This window comes from Trichoplusia ni, chromosome 27, assembly GCF_003590095.1.
Source record: "Trichoplusia ni isolate ovarian cell line Hi5 chromosome 27, tn1, whole genome shotgun sequence".
NCBI lineage: Eukaryota > Metazoa > Arthropoda > Insecta > Lepidoptera > Noctuidae > Trichoplusia > Trichoplusia ni.
The window spans coordinates 3369224-3384108 of NC_039504.1; the positions used below are offsets into that span (position 1 = coordinate 3369224).

Genomic DNA, 14885 nt, shown 5'->3' on the forward strand with positions numbered 1-14885 from the left:
AGGCTTTCTAAGTTTGAGACTAGATGGCGTTGTGTGAAAGTAAAAAAAAAATAACTGCGATACGAACTGATCTTCCTGCGTGCTCACCATAAGTTACTGTTTCTATCCATCGATATCTTTTTTTTAGTAAAAATAGAAATACGTCATATATTCTATGGAGAATGTGTCAAAATTCTATTCTTGCAACCAAAACCGTGGCAGATACAATTAAAAAACGGCCGCATATCGTGTTTATCTCATTCGCTTTTCATCACTTACAATCACGTTACGTGCACTCTTGGGAAAAAAATACGTTATTCATCCACAAAAGCGCTATGCTCTTTATAACCGATCCTTTTAATTGTAGAGCCATTTATTACGGCTGCAATCATCCCAATTTACGTGTGACGCGTTCTCTTAATATAATTTACAGTTTAATTATCAATAAATCGTATTTTAATTACATTGAGCTGTAATTACGTGATACGAATCTCTTTTGTACATAAATATGAAACATCGCGAGTGTAACAGGGTTAACGGGTAATTGTAAAAATAAAACAATTAATTGATTTAAAATTTGTGAAACAGTACACTGGATATTGTGTCTAGTCGAAATAATAACTTCTATTTAGGTATTCGAAGTTCGACAACTTCAACCCTGATTACTATTATTTTCTATAAATAGTTTCTTGTATATCCGCCTCTCTTCAATGTTCGATGTTTAATAAATCAAACCAAAGTCAAATACTATAAATAAATAGACTCTTGATATAAATTTAATTGCTACTAATATCTAAATCATCACTCAGTTAATTAAAATACATATGAAATCTATAACATTACTTAACAAAACCAATTGTACGCTAAGCTACCTCAAATGTACAGTTAGCACAATAATGAGGGAACTGTAGCATTGTGACGTCACGTTACTGAACAAACTGTAACGGCCCAAACTGGCGGACCCCACGATTGTAGAGTCGCGGACACTTAATGCTCCCATAGTGTAGCGTCAGCAGAATAGCTGTTAATAGGACGTGTTATTCTATATTTAAAATTAAAATTTAGAATAGAGGCACATTATTTGTATTTTTCAAAAAAGATGGTTAAGAAATTATAGTTCAAAACTAGTTTTAAAGCTTCACTCGGTAAGACTTATTACTGTAAGATTTTAATAAATATAGTTAAATAAATAATAAATGCGGACAACATCACAACCTTGTTCTGAACCCAAAGAAAGTTGCTAAAGCACTTGTGTTATGGCATTCAGATACAACGAAGGTACCACAAACACCCAGACTCGGGACAATGTAAAATTGTGAATTTTTACATTGACCCGACCGGGGATCGAACCCGGGACCTCAGACCTAGCGTGAAAAATATCTTATACCACTATGAAACACAATTCTGGTACTAAATAGTTGATGTGCTGTGAAGTTTTTAACGTCGTTCCTTATCCACAGACACTATGACTTTCAATAATTACTACTTAGTAACCTAATATCAGTAAGTCATTTTTTAAAGGATGCTATTACTACACTATTTGAAAGTTAGCTCGCGGTATTAAGCCTTAAAATAAAGACAAACCAAAAAACATGAAAAATCAATTCTGTAACAAATAGAACTTCTACTAGCTAATAGAGCAACAAAAACAAATACAAACAATGAATGAATTTTTTTCTGTCGCTACAGTCGCAGTCGGCTAGACTTATCAGATGCACAGAAGAAAGCCGAATGCGTTAAACGGTAGTTAGTTAACCACAATTATTATTATTTAGTGCGTCGGCGAATAAAGGTAACGCCCACGCGAGCTAGACGACGTGGGCTAGTGTGGACATACCTTTACTTACGACTGTTTGTATTGCAGAGAGTTATTGTACCTAATTTCGTTCATACATTTCAAATTGCCGCAGGAATCTATGATTTCAATAGATTATTAATAATTTTGTATTACACACTTGAAATGTAATAATGTATTTTAAGGTATGGAAATAATCTCTACGCGTTACTTTTATTCATGACTAGCTGTTGCCCGCGACTTCGTTCCCGTGGGTAGAAGTTATAAATTATGATTTATACCTGCCCTGTTTTTTCACATTTTCCACTGTACCTATCTTCGCTCCTATTAGTCGCAGCCTGATGGTTTATAGCCTAAAGCCTTCCTCAATGAATAGTCTATTCAACACAAAAAGAATTTTTCAATTTGGACCAGTAGTTCCTGAGATTAGCGCGTTCAAACAAACAAACAAACTCTTCAGCTTTATATATTAGTATAGAGTATAGATAGTATAGAAGTATAGATCTAGATTTCATAAAAGCTGTAATCACCAAATGTAATTTAATATCTAATAATCTTCTGTCATATAATACAAATATAAAAAATAACGGATAACTGTTGGAAAATATCCGAAAAAACATCAAATAGTTAAAATGAATAAGTAATCTGAATCCTGTCATATCCACCCTACACTATCAGTAACAGTACGGGCTCGATGTTACCGGCGCCCGCGCAGCCGGCATCATCCTCTCTAGGTATTTATTAACAATTGTGCTGCTTTGATGCACGATACAACTAATTACTTGCGTGATTTATCGTTGTGACGTCACACTGCCTTATTCATGTTGGTAAGGCGCACGTGTGTAGGATAACAATTGAAGACTTATTGTGTTGTGATTTCGACTGAGTTATGGACTATCTGTGACGGTTTTGTGAATAGTCAATAGTTGTTTAACAATTAGGCCTTCGATAAATAAAAGGTGAGGATGAATTGGTTTTATAGGCTTTTTTTTTGTATTTTCGAACCTAGTGGCAGTTTGATAGTCAGACAGATGAAAAGTTGCATTTCTTTGATGTAGAGCTTGCTACTCGTAAGTAGTAATTAGGAGTCTTAAGTATTGTTCATTTCAATACTTGTATTCGGATTGACAAGAATCGATTTTACCCAATGTCAGTGTCGTGGAAGCCAGATGGTAATTTTTCAAGGTGTATCGTTTAATTTTCGGCCTTTTTGCGATACTGAATGCATGCCTTCAGTGCATAGGCACTACTACCCTACAGAGAAAAATAAGTTTACGAAATAAGATTATTAAAAACCTAAATATACAGTCACGGGAAGCCAACATTACCCTATCACACAACTTTACATCATCAAAGTTTTATAATCTAACTTACATAGGAGCAGCTATCCTAAAGTCCGGAATCTCATAGACCTTAAGTTCAGTCGTCTGCCGTAAAACGCGGTAAGTAGACTGCGGGGGTTTTTAAACAGGCTGGCGCTAAAACACCGCGAGTGCTAAGTTTAGGAGCACCTGCGACGGGCTGGAGTGCTCTGTGCGGTAAACTGGGGACATACTTTATTATTTATTTTTGGGATTTGGAGGTGGGAAGTCGCGATTAGTACACGTGTATAGATCATTTTCTTTTTACGGAAAATTGGTAGAGCCCACTCAGGCACTACTCAGGAATTTGTTTGCTAATTTTCTCTTATCGTTTGTCGCTCTTCAATAACGTTGCATCCTGCCCAAAGGATTGGGAGGCACAATAATAATTTTGTCGGTAATTTGTCATTGTGATATCTCATCGCGATTCATCTTTTGATATCACCGTATAAGATGACTCTCTTTGCAACGGGACCCAGGTAGCTAATTCGGTAATCAATATGCAGATTAAAACCTTTGAACAATAATACATCGGCACCCACTTGTTATTTGATAAATCTCAGTTTCGTGAGCAAAATAATTAAGTTGTGCTGTAAGTGTTTTAAACAACTTTCTCACTGCTTGGAGTTGGCAAAAATGTACAGCGATTTTTTTGGAGAGTCTTTTTGTCTCAAAAACATATTTTTTTCATAAATATTATTTTGATACCCACGTTATATACTCAAATTGTATTAGTAACCTGTTTTTGTTTTCCTTTTTTCTAAAACAACATCATATAACATATTTTTAAGGGTTACAAAATGAAGACTAAATAAGGGGCCAGTAATTTGGCGAAAAAAATATTTCTCATCAAGTTTTCCACAGCGCAAGCTAACGTGGGTTTCAAATTATGAACACTTGTCAAAGGTTATGAGCAGCATCTGTTACCGTTGGCCTACACAGTATGTTTTATATTATGTTAGATATTTTTTCTTTTACGAAACAAGGAAAAGCTCGTTATCTGGAAACAAAAAAAAAAACAACTTTTTAGGCTAGAAAAATATCATCTTTTGGTGTTAAAATTGTTTATTTACCCTGAAACAATATGAACTTCAAAAATATCTTCTACGATAACTGTCTCGTAAAATTTGATAATTTATAATATTATTCTTATGTTCTATCGCTGTGATAGCCTAGTCGTAAGACCGCTGAGTCAAAGAGCTTGAGTTCGATCCCAAGGCTCGCGGAAATATTTCAAATGATGTATGTATTTAAGAAATAAATATCACAGTTCCATGATTCAGAAGAGACTTTAAAATGAGGGCCCTAAGTCGGTTCTCTGTTCTGTAATATGTCTCGCGCAGCTGTCAAGTTGAGACATAAGACGCCATGATCAAAAATCTGTTAGAAGATTATGATTATGTTCTATCGCAAGCCATACTATTTTCTCAAGAAAATATCGGCCTATTTTTTACTTATACTAATAACAACCTTATATATCTACTAATAAGAGACTTTCCTCCACAGGACGAACCGGCATCATCAGGTGACAGTGGCGACGAAAGTGGTAGTGAACCAGAGTCTCCCAGCGAGAAGCTCATGCAGGTGCACAAGCAGGAGTGGTGCGACACCAATGAGAGGGATAACAAACAAAGGTAAAGAGCAACGACAACGAAGGTTGCCGCTACGTCATAAGGGAACATGATTGAAAATTGGGAAAGTGATTGTAAAAATTCGTTTTGTCGAAATTTTGTAAGCGATAAAAAAGAATTTTGTGGAGGATATCGTAAATTATTTTTGATAATGCTAGTAGTCAAGATGTCGCAAAAAAGTAAAAAGATTTTGAGATTCACGTCTGGTAAATTCTGTTACTTTGTAAATAATATATCATCGTGTATGTACTTAACAAAAATTATGCGTACACAAGTCTAATTACCAAATCAATACCTCAACCCTTATTAACTACTTTCAGAGAATCCCACAACGATCTATTAGCCTCAACATCTTCGACAACCCAAGAAGCGGACAGCAGCAAACCAACACAATCCTTGCCCAAACTTCTGCCAAAGATAGACCTCCCTGGAGGAGCAATGTTGTACCACTCGGGGGTCTTGGCTGGCGTGGGACTGGACGGCATCGGCAGTAATATCGGACTCGGAAACTTGGCCATGGGGTACCCTCATAGCTTCATACTAGGACTTGCTAATCAAGGGCAGGAAGGTGGTGAGTATATTCTGATTTAGGTCTAGCATTTTTGGTTATCTCGAAGATTCTTGAATGTCGTGGTTAGAGAATTGTTCTCATATTATCCTGATTTCAATGCCTATTAAAAGCCATACGTTGTGCAATTGATAACCTTGTTTATCTAACATGATACACAATGTGAGCTTAATTTAAGTCTTAGAGAATTAAGTTCTAATATCCAAAAAAAAAATATGAATACAGCATTTTCTTTTTCATTTAAAGCAGCCATAGATCGAGGTAAATGGAAAGAGGCAGCAGTGAGACAATCATGGCTCATAATAAATAAGTCAGTAACAAGTACTCCTTAGAACTACCCTCCTTGAGAACTGACCAGAACTCCTCAGTTTCTCAATACCTCATATTTCCTCTTCACTTATAGCATCATCATCGAGTCAGCCGCAGTTCATCACCATCCCGCTGTCCATGGCTATGGCGGCTGCCGCGGGCGCGCCGACCTCCACGGTAACCAACGGATGTGGAGCCAGCGCCTCTAGTGACGATAGCAGCGAACTACAAGACTTGAGCACCGGCAGAAAGTAACGCGTTACGACGGGTAAGAATTTTATCAGCCTTTTTTCTCCTTGTTCCTACAAGCTATTTTGTGTCACTTATGAGTCTTATCGACCTTCATTAATTGATGAGGCAATTACGAAAGAAGCATACTTTTCTGGAAACTCAAATTAATTTACATAGGTATATTAAATTCAAATCCTCTGTAATTATAACTATTCATATTACATCAGGGCAAAACACTATTAAGTTGATTAAATATTAATGTTTCGCGCTGCATTAGTGAATAGCTAATGAATGTTGACTAGATATAAAAATCTAAAATCTATACAACAGTTTGTAAACGATATTAGACACGTTTCTTGTCTTTGACGAAGCGACCACTATTAAACGCTATTTGCTTATAAATCTCCGAATCTTTTTTTGTTACGAAGAATGAAAATAAAATCTTTACCAACTACCAGATGGGCCTACAAACATTTTTTTACACATAAACGCAGTTTAATCTGTAAAAGAATACCTAATACTAAATACCAACATCTCTACAAACAAACGGTAAAGTCCTGAATTATATTTATTCATTAAAAACAAAGAAAACTTCTGAGCGTAGTGCACCGCATAAACTTGTTTAAATAACATTCAAATTGAGTTTTAAAGAGACTCAGAGAAACAGTGCTTGGTAATGACTTAAATAATTTCATTTAGTTTAAGTCTAGAACATAAACTCGTTGGAAAACTAGTTTTATGGGAGAACATGGATTGTTTTATGATTTTCATTCTATTTTGTTTGTGTAAATGATGTGTACTTAGTTATTTAAACACCACATTATGGGATATACATATGGGGTATAGTCACTTAACAAAAATACAGTATAACTTATTTTTTTTTTTGTAAGAAACAATTCATTTCTGATTACCTTTATTCAATTTATCTGTTGCAATAGGTATCCTAACCTGTATGACAATGTTAAACGTACAGAAATAAAAGTTATGATACATTAAACATATTGTGTATTTTCACTACAATCTAAATGAAGATAGAATCTTTGCAACTCATAACTTGCCTTTTTCTATTGTTCCAGAATCAACGCGCGAATGCCGACGAATGTTATCTATATATTATTAAAAAATAAAAAAGTATGTACCAAAGTTTATATTTGGACTTCCAGCGATATCAAAGTATCTAGATTGTTGATAGATAGGTAGAATTAATGAAGTTAATATCACATTGTATCCATTGTATCACATACATGTTGTTAATGTTCCAATGATAGGTCGTGGTGCGATAGCGAGCGAGGAGCGACTTTTGTACTTAAAACTTATAAGGGTCCGTCACATTCATAAGATGTAGCGGAAAGAGAATATCAAATACTGTGTGTAAATATAAACAACTTTCTCGGAAAAAGCATTAGTATAGGTATATCGAAAAATAAGTCTTCCGTAAATGTTGACTAGCTGTTGATAATTTTGTATAGATAAGCTAATTGTTAAGGGAATCTACTTTTTTAAAGGTTGTGTCAGAGGCCTTTGCGTGGCTAAACTCAGATTAGGTTGTATATCAAATCAATCATACGATGAAAATACTTTTTTAGAACGTTGTTTATTTCTATACACAAACAGGATTTGAAATATAGCCGAATATCCATTACAACTTACAAACACAAAACAAACTTAATTTAATACGATTTCTAAATGCTACAAATAATTTGCAATACATATATTTACAAAGCAAGCAGATTATAATGTAATTCTACACACAGTATATTGGCTTTACCCAATGCAATTTGAATCAAACCTATTTAATTAGTTCATTAGTGTTGGCCGTTGATTAAACGTTAAAACACACAAAATAAACAGTTACATTTAAATGTAACCACAATCAAATGAAATGTTGAGTGGGCATGAAATGAAAATCGCTTTAACCAGAAAAATACATATAAAAAAGCTATTATCCTTATCGAAAAGCATGTATTGATGTTCGCAGTTTTATAAAAGAGGAAAACTTATGTTTATTATCTAAAAATACATAAAGAAACAACAGACAATATAAATAGTCGACATACTAAACGACGTGACTTCATTTATTTTAAAGTTGTTTGAAATTTGTTCCGCTCTGCAATCGCAAAATGCGCAGTACAATATTGTGAGTGCACCTCATCTTACGACCTTATATTTCTCTTGCCATCTCATTTAGTTCACAAGTTGTGTTTGTATCTAGTTTCCTAGAAAATCATGTTCCTGTATATTGCCTTCATATTTCGCGCCTCGCACGCTCTCAAAACATGGTCTAAGAAAAAAAGCAATATTTTAAAATAGTAATCGTATTTATCGAAAGCAACTTTACCTTGCCAATAAAAAGTCACTAAATATTTTCGATACACATGTAAATTTATATATACGGTATTAAAAATTCATAATTTATTGTATTTAAGTAAGTAGGTATTAATATTGTTTGTATGGAATATAACATAACATATGCGTATTTTTGTACCAAACATTAATACTAAACTGTTAACTAAAAGGTTTTTACGCCGGATACTGAAACGAAACATAACTTGAAATGTCTATCTGTCTCTTTTTTACACTTTAAAATGGCTGAGACAGCGGCAAATTAAAGGTGATTGTCGTTTAAGTATTCGGTTGTTTAGCTGGTTTCCTACGGTGCTTGGTATCGGAGAACAGCCCGCAACCCGACCGCGGACAAACACACAATGTTGGACACAGACCGTAAGCGGTGGCGCAGACACGTCTGCCGTCCATAACTATATTTAAAGGGCGTTCTACACTCGCTCCTGATTCTTGTTGTGAATTCACGCCGTGCAACCTACAACGAATGGGGAACGGCGCAAAGCGTGAACACACGCGTTTCGCGGCCTTTCGCGCCGCGAGTGTAGAGCGCGCTTAAAAAATAAATAAATGCGGACAACATCACATACATTTTTCTGAACCCAAAGTAAGTTGCTAAAGCACTTGTGTTATGGAATTTAGATACAACGAAGGTACCACAAACACCCAGACCCGCGACAATGTAGAAATGTGATATTTTTACATTGACCCGACCGGGGATCGAACCCTAGATCTCAGGGCTAGCGACACCTTGAAACCGGTGCTTACACCACTCGACCACGGAGGTCGTCAAGGTCGCTTAAAGGAGTAGCAGAGTGCGCGAAAGCAGCGAATAGCGAGTGTTTGACGAGGTGCGGTTTCATCTCCGATACCGGGTACCGTGTAACCCCGGCTCTAGAATAACAATGATACACTTGTTTTACGAGCATTTTGTATGTAACGTGAGTTCTACCGTATTAGTTCTATTAATATTTTTTGTTTAATTTTAGTTTTAATTACAATACGGAAGCGGGTTTTGTTTAATTTGATTTTGTGAAACAATCGGAATATGTCGGACAAGAGTATGTCTGTTCTTGTGTATTTTTAAATTATGTTCCATTTATAATCAGTAGGATTAAGTTTATCAATTATGATTATGTTTAATTGAAATTACTTATCTAAAGCTTCGTTACTCTAAGTTCAAATCGAACATTATTATTTTAGTTTTCATTCAAAGAGTATATTGATCGATAAAAAGGAGAAATATAAAGCATTAGTTTATAATTAAAATGTAGGTGTATATCACCCGCTTCCGCTTTCACTTATGCGCCCGCTGTCGCACAGTGGGACCGAAACGGGTTCACTGTCTCAAAAATGTGTATCTCTTTTGTCTTAAGTGATAACAACTTGAAAATTTCTACATATGTTATTGAATGTATGGGCTTTTTAATGAAACAAGTTTTAATTAATTGAACTTTAAACTTTATTATATAAAAATATTTAAAAATAGAAATGTCGAAAATATTATACAAAAAAAAAACAAAATTATGAAATAATTAGTGTTTATAAAGTCAACCATATAGTTTTTTATCAATCAAATCATAGTATATTATTTATTATATTATTCACTTTCAGGCAAATCCAAGAGCATTTTGGCTTCATCAAACAATTCCTTGTCTACAGTAAAGGTTGGTGTTCTCAGGCTTGAAATATATGGATCTGATGTAAATAATAATGAATGTAGAACATCTTCATTAGTTGCTGAACGAGAACACTTCCTGGAATGATGTAATCGGTATCGTCTGTAATCTTTGTTTCGCGCTTCTTGTGCATCTTCAGACAATTGGCCTATTGGTAAAATTGCAAAATGTCTTATAACACTTTCCCCATGAATAAGGATTTTATGGAGAGAGGATGGCATATAATACCAATTATATTTATTTACAAATATTTGAGCACTATCCATTGCGTACTGACCGAATTTGGTAGCATTTATTGCGATTCCAGATGACATTGTTTGTAGTATAATATATAGCCGTTTTATCAATTCTTCGTCAACACCAGTAATATTAGCTGAACAATGGTAGTTTGAAAAGAATCTCCGCGCAGTATTACCATCATTACTGTTACCAGTTCCTTGTCGGGGTTTGTCTATATGGAGGCCAAGTTCATTTCGGAACCTACTTTGCACACATTTTTTCTTCTCTTCTTTGCTTATTTTATTTTCTGGAGTTGTTGCTGACCATTTCTTAAACGAAAGATTATAAGAAATATGCAAAATGGTTTCCATAAATCTAATCCAGGCATGAAGAGTGGAAAGGCCATATTGGAAAGCTTCTTCGTTTTCGGGTTTAGAAGAAACTTTGTTTAGATCATTCATCTCTCTAGGTCTTGCTCCACATATAGTACACACAGAACTAGATGATGTATCTGTTAGTACTTGAGCAACTTTTCCATCAATCATGGTCAGCAATAGTTCATGTTTGACTTCAACTACGGTGTCATCTTTGCTTATCAGTGATGGAGTAAGTTCATCAATTTGTCTCTTGATATTATCAACAGTCTCTTTAGTCTGCTGTGGAGTTTCCTTGACAAATTTTATGGAAATGGGTCGGCAATAGCGAACAGAAGAGCACGTAGTATTTTGCCAGACTACAAGATTTGTTGATAAGTCAATTAGTTTTATAGGCACAAGAGAAGCAATGAATAAATTGGCATCTGATATTAGCTGGGTCTCACCTGGCAAAGCCTGTTTATATTCACTTTGACCAGATGATCCGTCACAGCCCCATTTAACGTATAACTTCAGATTTCTGTATCCTGGTTTGTATACCGAATTAATTTGAAGAATCCGAGCTGTAGTATGATCTAAAAGATCTTGGAGTTTGATAGAAGCTCCAATGTCATTAATTTCGATACTAGAACTTGGGGGATAGCACATTTTTTTAGCATCTAATATCATATTATATGACGGAAAGATAAATACATTTTTTTCAGATAAACGAGACCTTAATAATCCGTACTGAGATTTCGTTAAGTCCAAATCAATAAACATACACAGAGCTTCATCTTTTGAATAAGGAGTTATTAATTCCGTATCATCTGTCATCTTCTTAAGGACTTCCTTTTTGTCTTTCTTGGGTAAAGTTCGTACAATACTCAGAATAGAGGCTTCGTCTGATTCACCAATAGACCGTAAATGTTGGACATACGCATTATGTATAAATTCAAACCCATATTCTTGTACGAGTTCCATATTTTTTCGTTTTTTTGATTTCTCTGACGATTCTTCATATGGCTTAGGAGGTCGACCACGTTCACCTGAAGAAGTTGTAGGAGTATTATCTTCAAATGTTACCTTGAATTCACCATCCAACCAAGCACTGTTACTTTTTTCAAAGCGATCTTTTATTCTTCTCGCCTTTTCCCATCGATCGTTAAATTTAGATAGTAAATTTTTCCGAATACTTGCTCCAACTATATCAGCTCTCTCTGATGACAATGTAAAAGTGTCCATCAAATATTTTTTTAATTCAGTATAATTTGTGCCCGAGTTTATGAAAAAGTCACATAAAACCCTACGAGCACAAACAAAGTCACTCATTGTAATAAATAAATAGTTAGGAATTTACCAACTATACTAAACACTGAAAAGTCACTTTATGAATGTTAGGCTATGAATTGTAACTTGAATTTATATGATTCAGATCGCAGTGCAGTGTGCAATGTGTATACGTACTCGTGGTTTTGATATCTTTTGCGGTTATTGAAAAAAATATCTTTATCACTTACCCACAATTAGAGCTATCGAGCTATCACTACAAGTTCCTACCACTAAATTGATTGTTTTATCTTGGTTTTAGTTATCAGACCTCGTGAATAAATATTATTTTTATTGTGTCCATTTTGGGAATACTATCAGAAAATAATAAAATATTGCCAAAATTTAAAATTTTACTTTGAGAGATATTTTTGTGTCTGACAAGAAAAAGGCAAAAAAGGAGCAAAATTTTTTTGTTCCTTTGTAAATTAGAGTAATCAAATATTTTAATAAGATAAGTAACAAAGCAGCGGCAAACAGCGCTAAACTTCGAATGTCTATTTGAATACCAAGAAAATCACGTAAAAAAAGAGTCACATTAAAACGAAAATAACATCTTGCTTAAAATATAGATTATTATGTTTGTATTTTTTATAATTACTTCAAGCTTTGCGCTTTCCAAAAATGTATAACACATATATAGTTCTATATGAAAGATTTCTAGGAAATTCATTTGAAATGTCTGTATGAATAATTCAGTCGAATCAATATTCTGACTCTATGCACTTCAGCAACTCATTTTACTAATTCGGTTATAAATAAAAAAATAATTTATATCGAAATTAAATTACCTGTTCATTAAACTATTGATTTTCGTCAAAAGAATTCGGGAAAACCTATTTTCGCAAAAATCATTTTTGAGATGGCGTTATAAGGAGGGTTACCACCGTGTGTCGGTGCGACCGCGGCTTTATGCAGTAATTATCATCACTATCATTAAAGCATTTATTATCACAGGCAAAGTAAAAACTAGTGCTTATAGAGTGTTTCGTACTTAAGCTGTTCTAAAGAGGCAATTATTGGTACTTTTAGTGTCAATAATTGACATTGTTCTTGACATGTTTTCTCACGAATTAAATAAATTAACCCAATGGTTTAGAATTCCGATGAAAGTGCAAAAACATTGCAATTACTAGTTCTTTACCGAGAAGTACCAAAAAATACCTGTCAATTTATGACTTGTCCAAGATCAAATAGCAATAAACTAAACAGTATTAAACTCAAGCTAGTCAAAATGAATAAATTGACAGATATAACACGTGCCTTTTTCTCAAATTTTGTCTTTTCGCAAAAGTCTTAAAGTCCGACATTCAAAAGTCAATTTTTAATGTATTAGAGAAAACTTTAAAATGTCAAAATGTATAAGCGACTTGCATGCTACTTTATAAGGCTTCGTTAATTATGATTTAATGTTGTTAGGCATTGACTGACTAAATGCTAGTTAAAAAGTCTTTTTAATACTTAAATTGAGTCGTTGACACGTGCCTATTTCGAAAGCTTAACATGTAAACAAAATATGAATATTGAAGCAATAAAATGTAAACAACGCTTTTTGTTTAAAGGACATTAATGTTAAACCCCTATGTAATGCATGTTACATATGTAAATCTATAAGTCTATAAACATTTTGTATTGCCCCTTCTAATAGCCGATGTAGCCTGTGGTCTAATCTACATCGCACATGTCTAAAACATTTGCTGTAACTTTTTTTTTCTTACATATTATAAATGTTCCTTTTGTTTCGATTTTTTTAATAAAAGTATTAAAAATATTTTATTTTGTTTTTTTTTTCCTGGAAAAGTAAACAAGGAGGTGTTTGCGAAATGAAAATGTTAAGTTAATGAAAGGGTTAAGCGCGAGTTAAACTCTACACTAATAAATGCGGACAACATCACATACATTGCACTTGTGTTATGGAATTCAGATACAACGAAGGTACTACAAACGCCCAGACCCGAGACAATGTAGAAATGTAAATTTTTACATTGACCCGACCGGGGATCCAACCCGGGACCTCAGAGCTAGCGACACCTTGAAACCGGTGTTTACGACCTCCGTGGTCGAGTGGCCTACTACACTAATTTATCAATTCCGTTAAGAAGTAAATAATCTATGAATTACAGACAGTTTAAATACAGCCGAGCTTCCAGAATCCTTTGGTGGAATAAAGAAACTCGCGTAACTAGAGAATGAACCCATTACTTTCGAGCAGTCGAATCGTTGTAATAAATGTACTGTTTTGCCAGTATTTAGACTGTCGCGTGACAACAAACCATAGATGCTCAAGATATACAGTAAACAAGGATAATTTACTGAATACCTATTGATTGCCCTCCACAATGTATAATTTGAAAGGTATCTTACTGTAATAAAGACAATTACTCTAAATTCCAATGTTAAAAAAATATCAAATTGCACCTAATTGTTGGCCATCTAAGTAGAAAACACCAAAAAACAGGTGAAAATACATCCAATTGATCATTTAAATCCGTGAAACACGATAGAGCAATCAATCTCCCGATTTCCATAACAAAAGACGCAAAACCTTAATAAAAACATTTAATGATACCGATAGTTGTAACAATCATAAAAATTTACAACGACAACAATGGAGAATGTCATTTATTTAAACAATACGATTGAAAAACAATTAACTGTTAGTGCCTTCACAAAAATAACTTCCCTAACAGTAAAAAATCCCATACATTAAATATAAACATAGCAAAAACTGACTGACGCTTAACTAGCGCAACCAGTTTAAGCTGACCTTCAGAATCATATTGAACTGCGGTATTTTTTTAATAATATAAATCGCTGGAGGTCTTGGAATATTGGTCGATATATTCGGCACGGCATATTCGCTTGGACAATTATTCTTCGGTATTTAATAACATATGGATTGAGTGTGATTGGTCGATGGCTATCCAATCAGCTGGTTGGGCAGCTAATGAATATCCTATGAAATAATGGAGCCGCAAAAAACTGCATGCGAACATTTTATTATGTATTTAATTATTAGCAACGGGGACACGTTGATAGTCGCACGGTAGGATAATGTTTTTTTTATTAATAATGTTACATTCATTAATGT

General features: G+C 34.2%; 1 protein-coding gene across 2 annotated transcripts in view; it reads left to right on the forward strand.

Annotated features, from left to right (window-relative positions):
- LOC113505740 (serum response factor homolog) overlaps positions 1–7793 on the forward strand; it is a 244212-nt gene extending 236419 nt beyond the window's left edge. For both annotated transcript variants that reach the window (XM_026888545.1, XM_026888546.1), the window contains 4 exons: positions 4642–4769; positions 5087–5337; positions 5738–5911; positions 6951–7793. In XM_026888545.1, the coding sequence (XP_026744346.1) occupies positions 4642–4769; positions 5087–5337; positions 5738–5898 (540 nt within the window). In that variant the 3' untranslated portion in view covers positions 5899–5911; positions 6951–7793. The remainder of the gene's footprint in view (positions 1–4641; positions 4770–5086; positions 5338–5737; positions 5912–6950) is intronic.
- The last annotated feature ends 7092 nt before the right edge of the window (positions 7794–14885 follow it).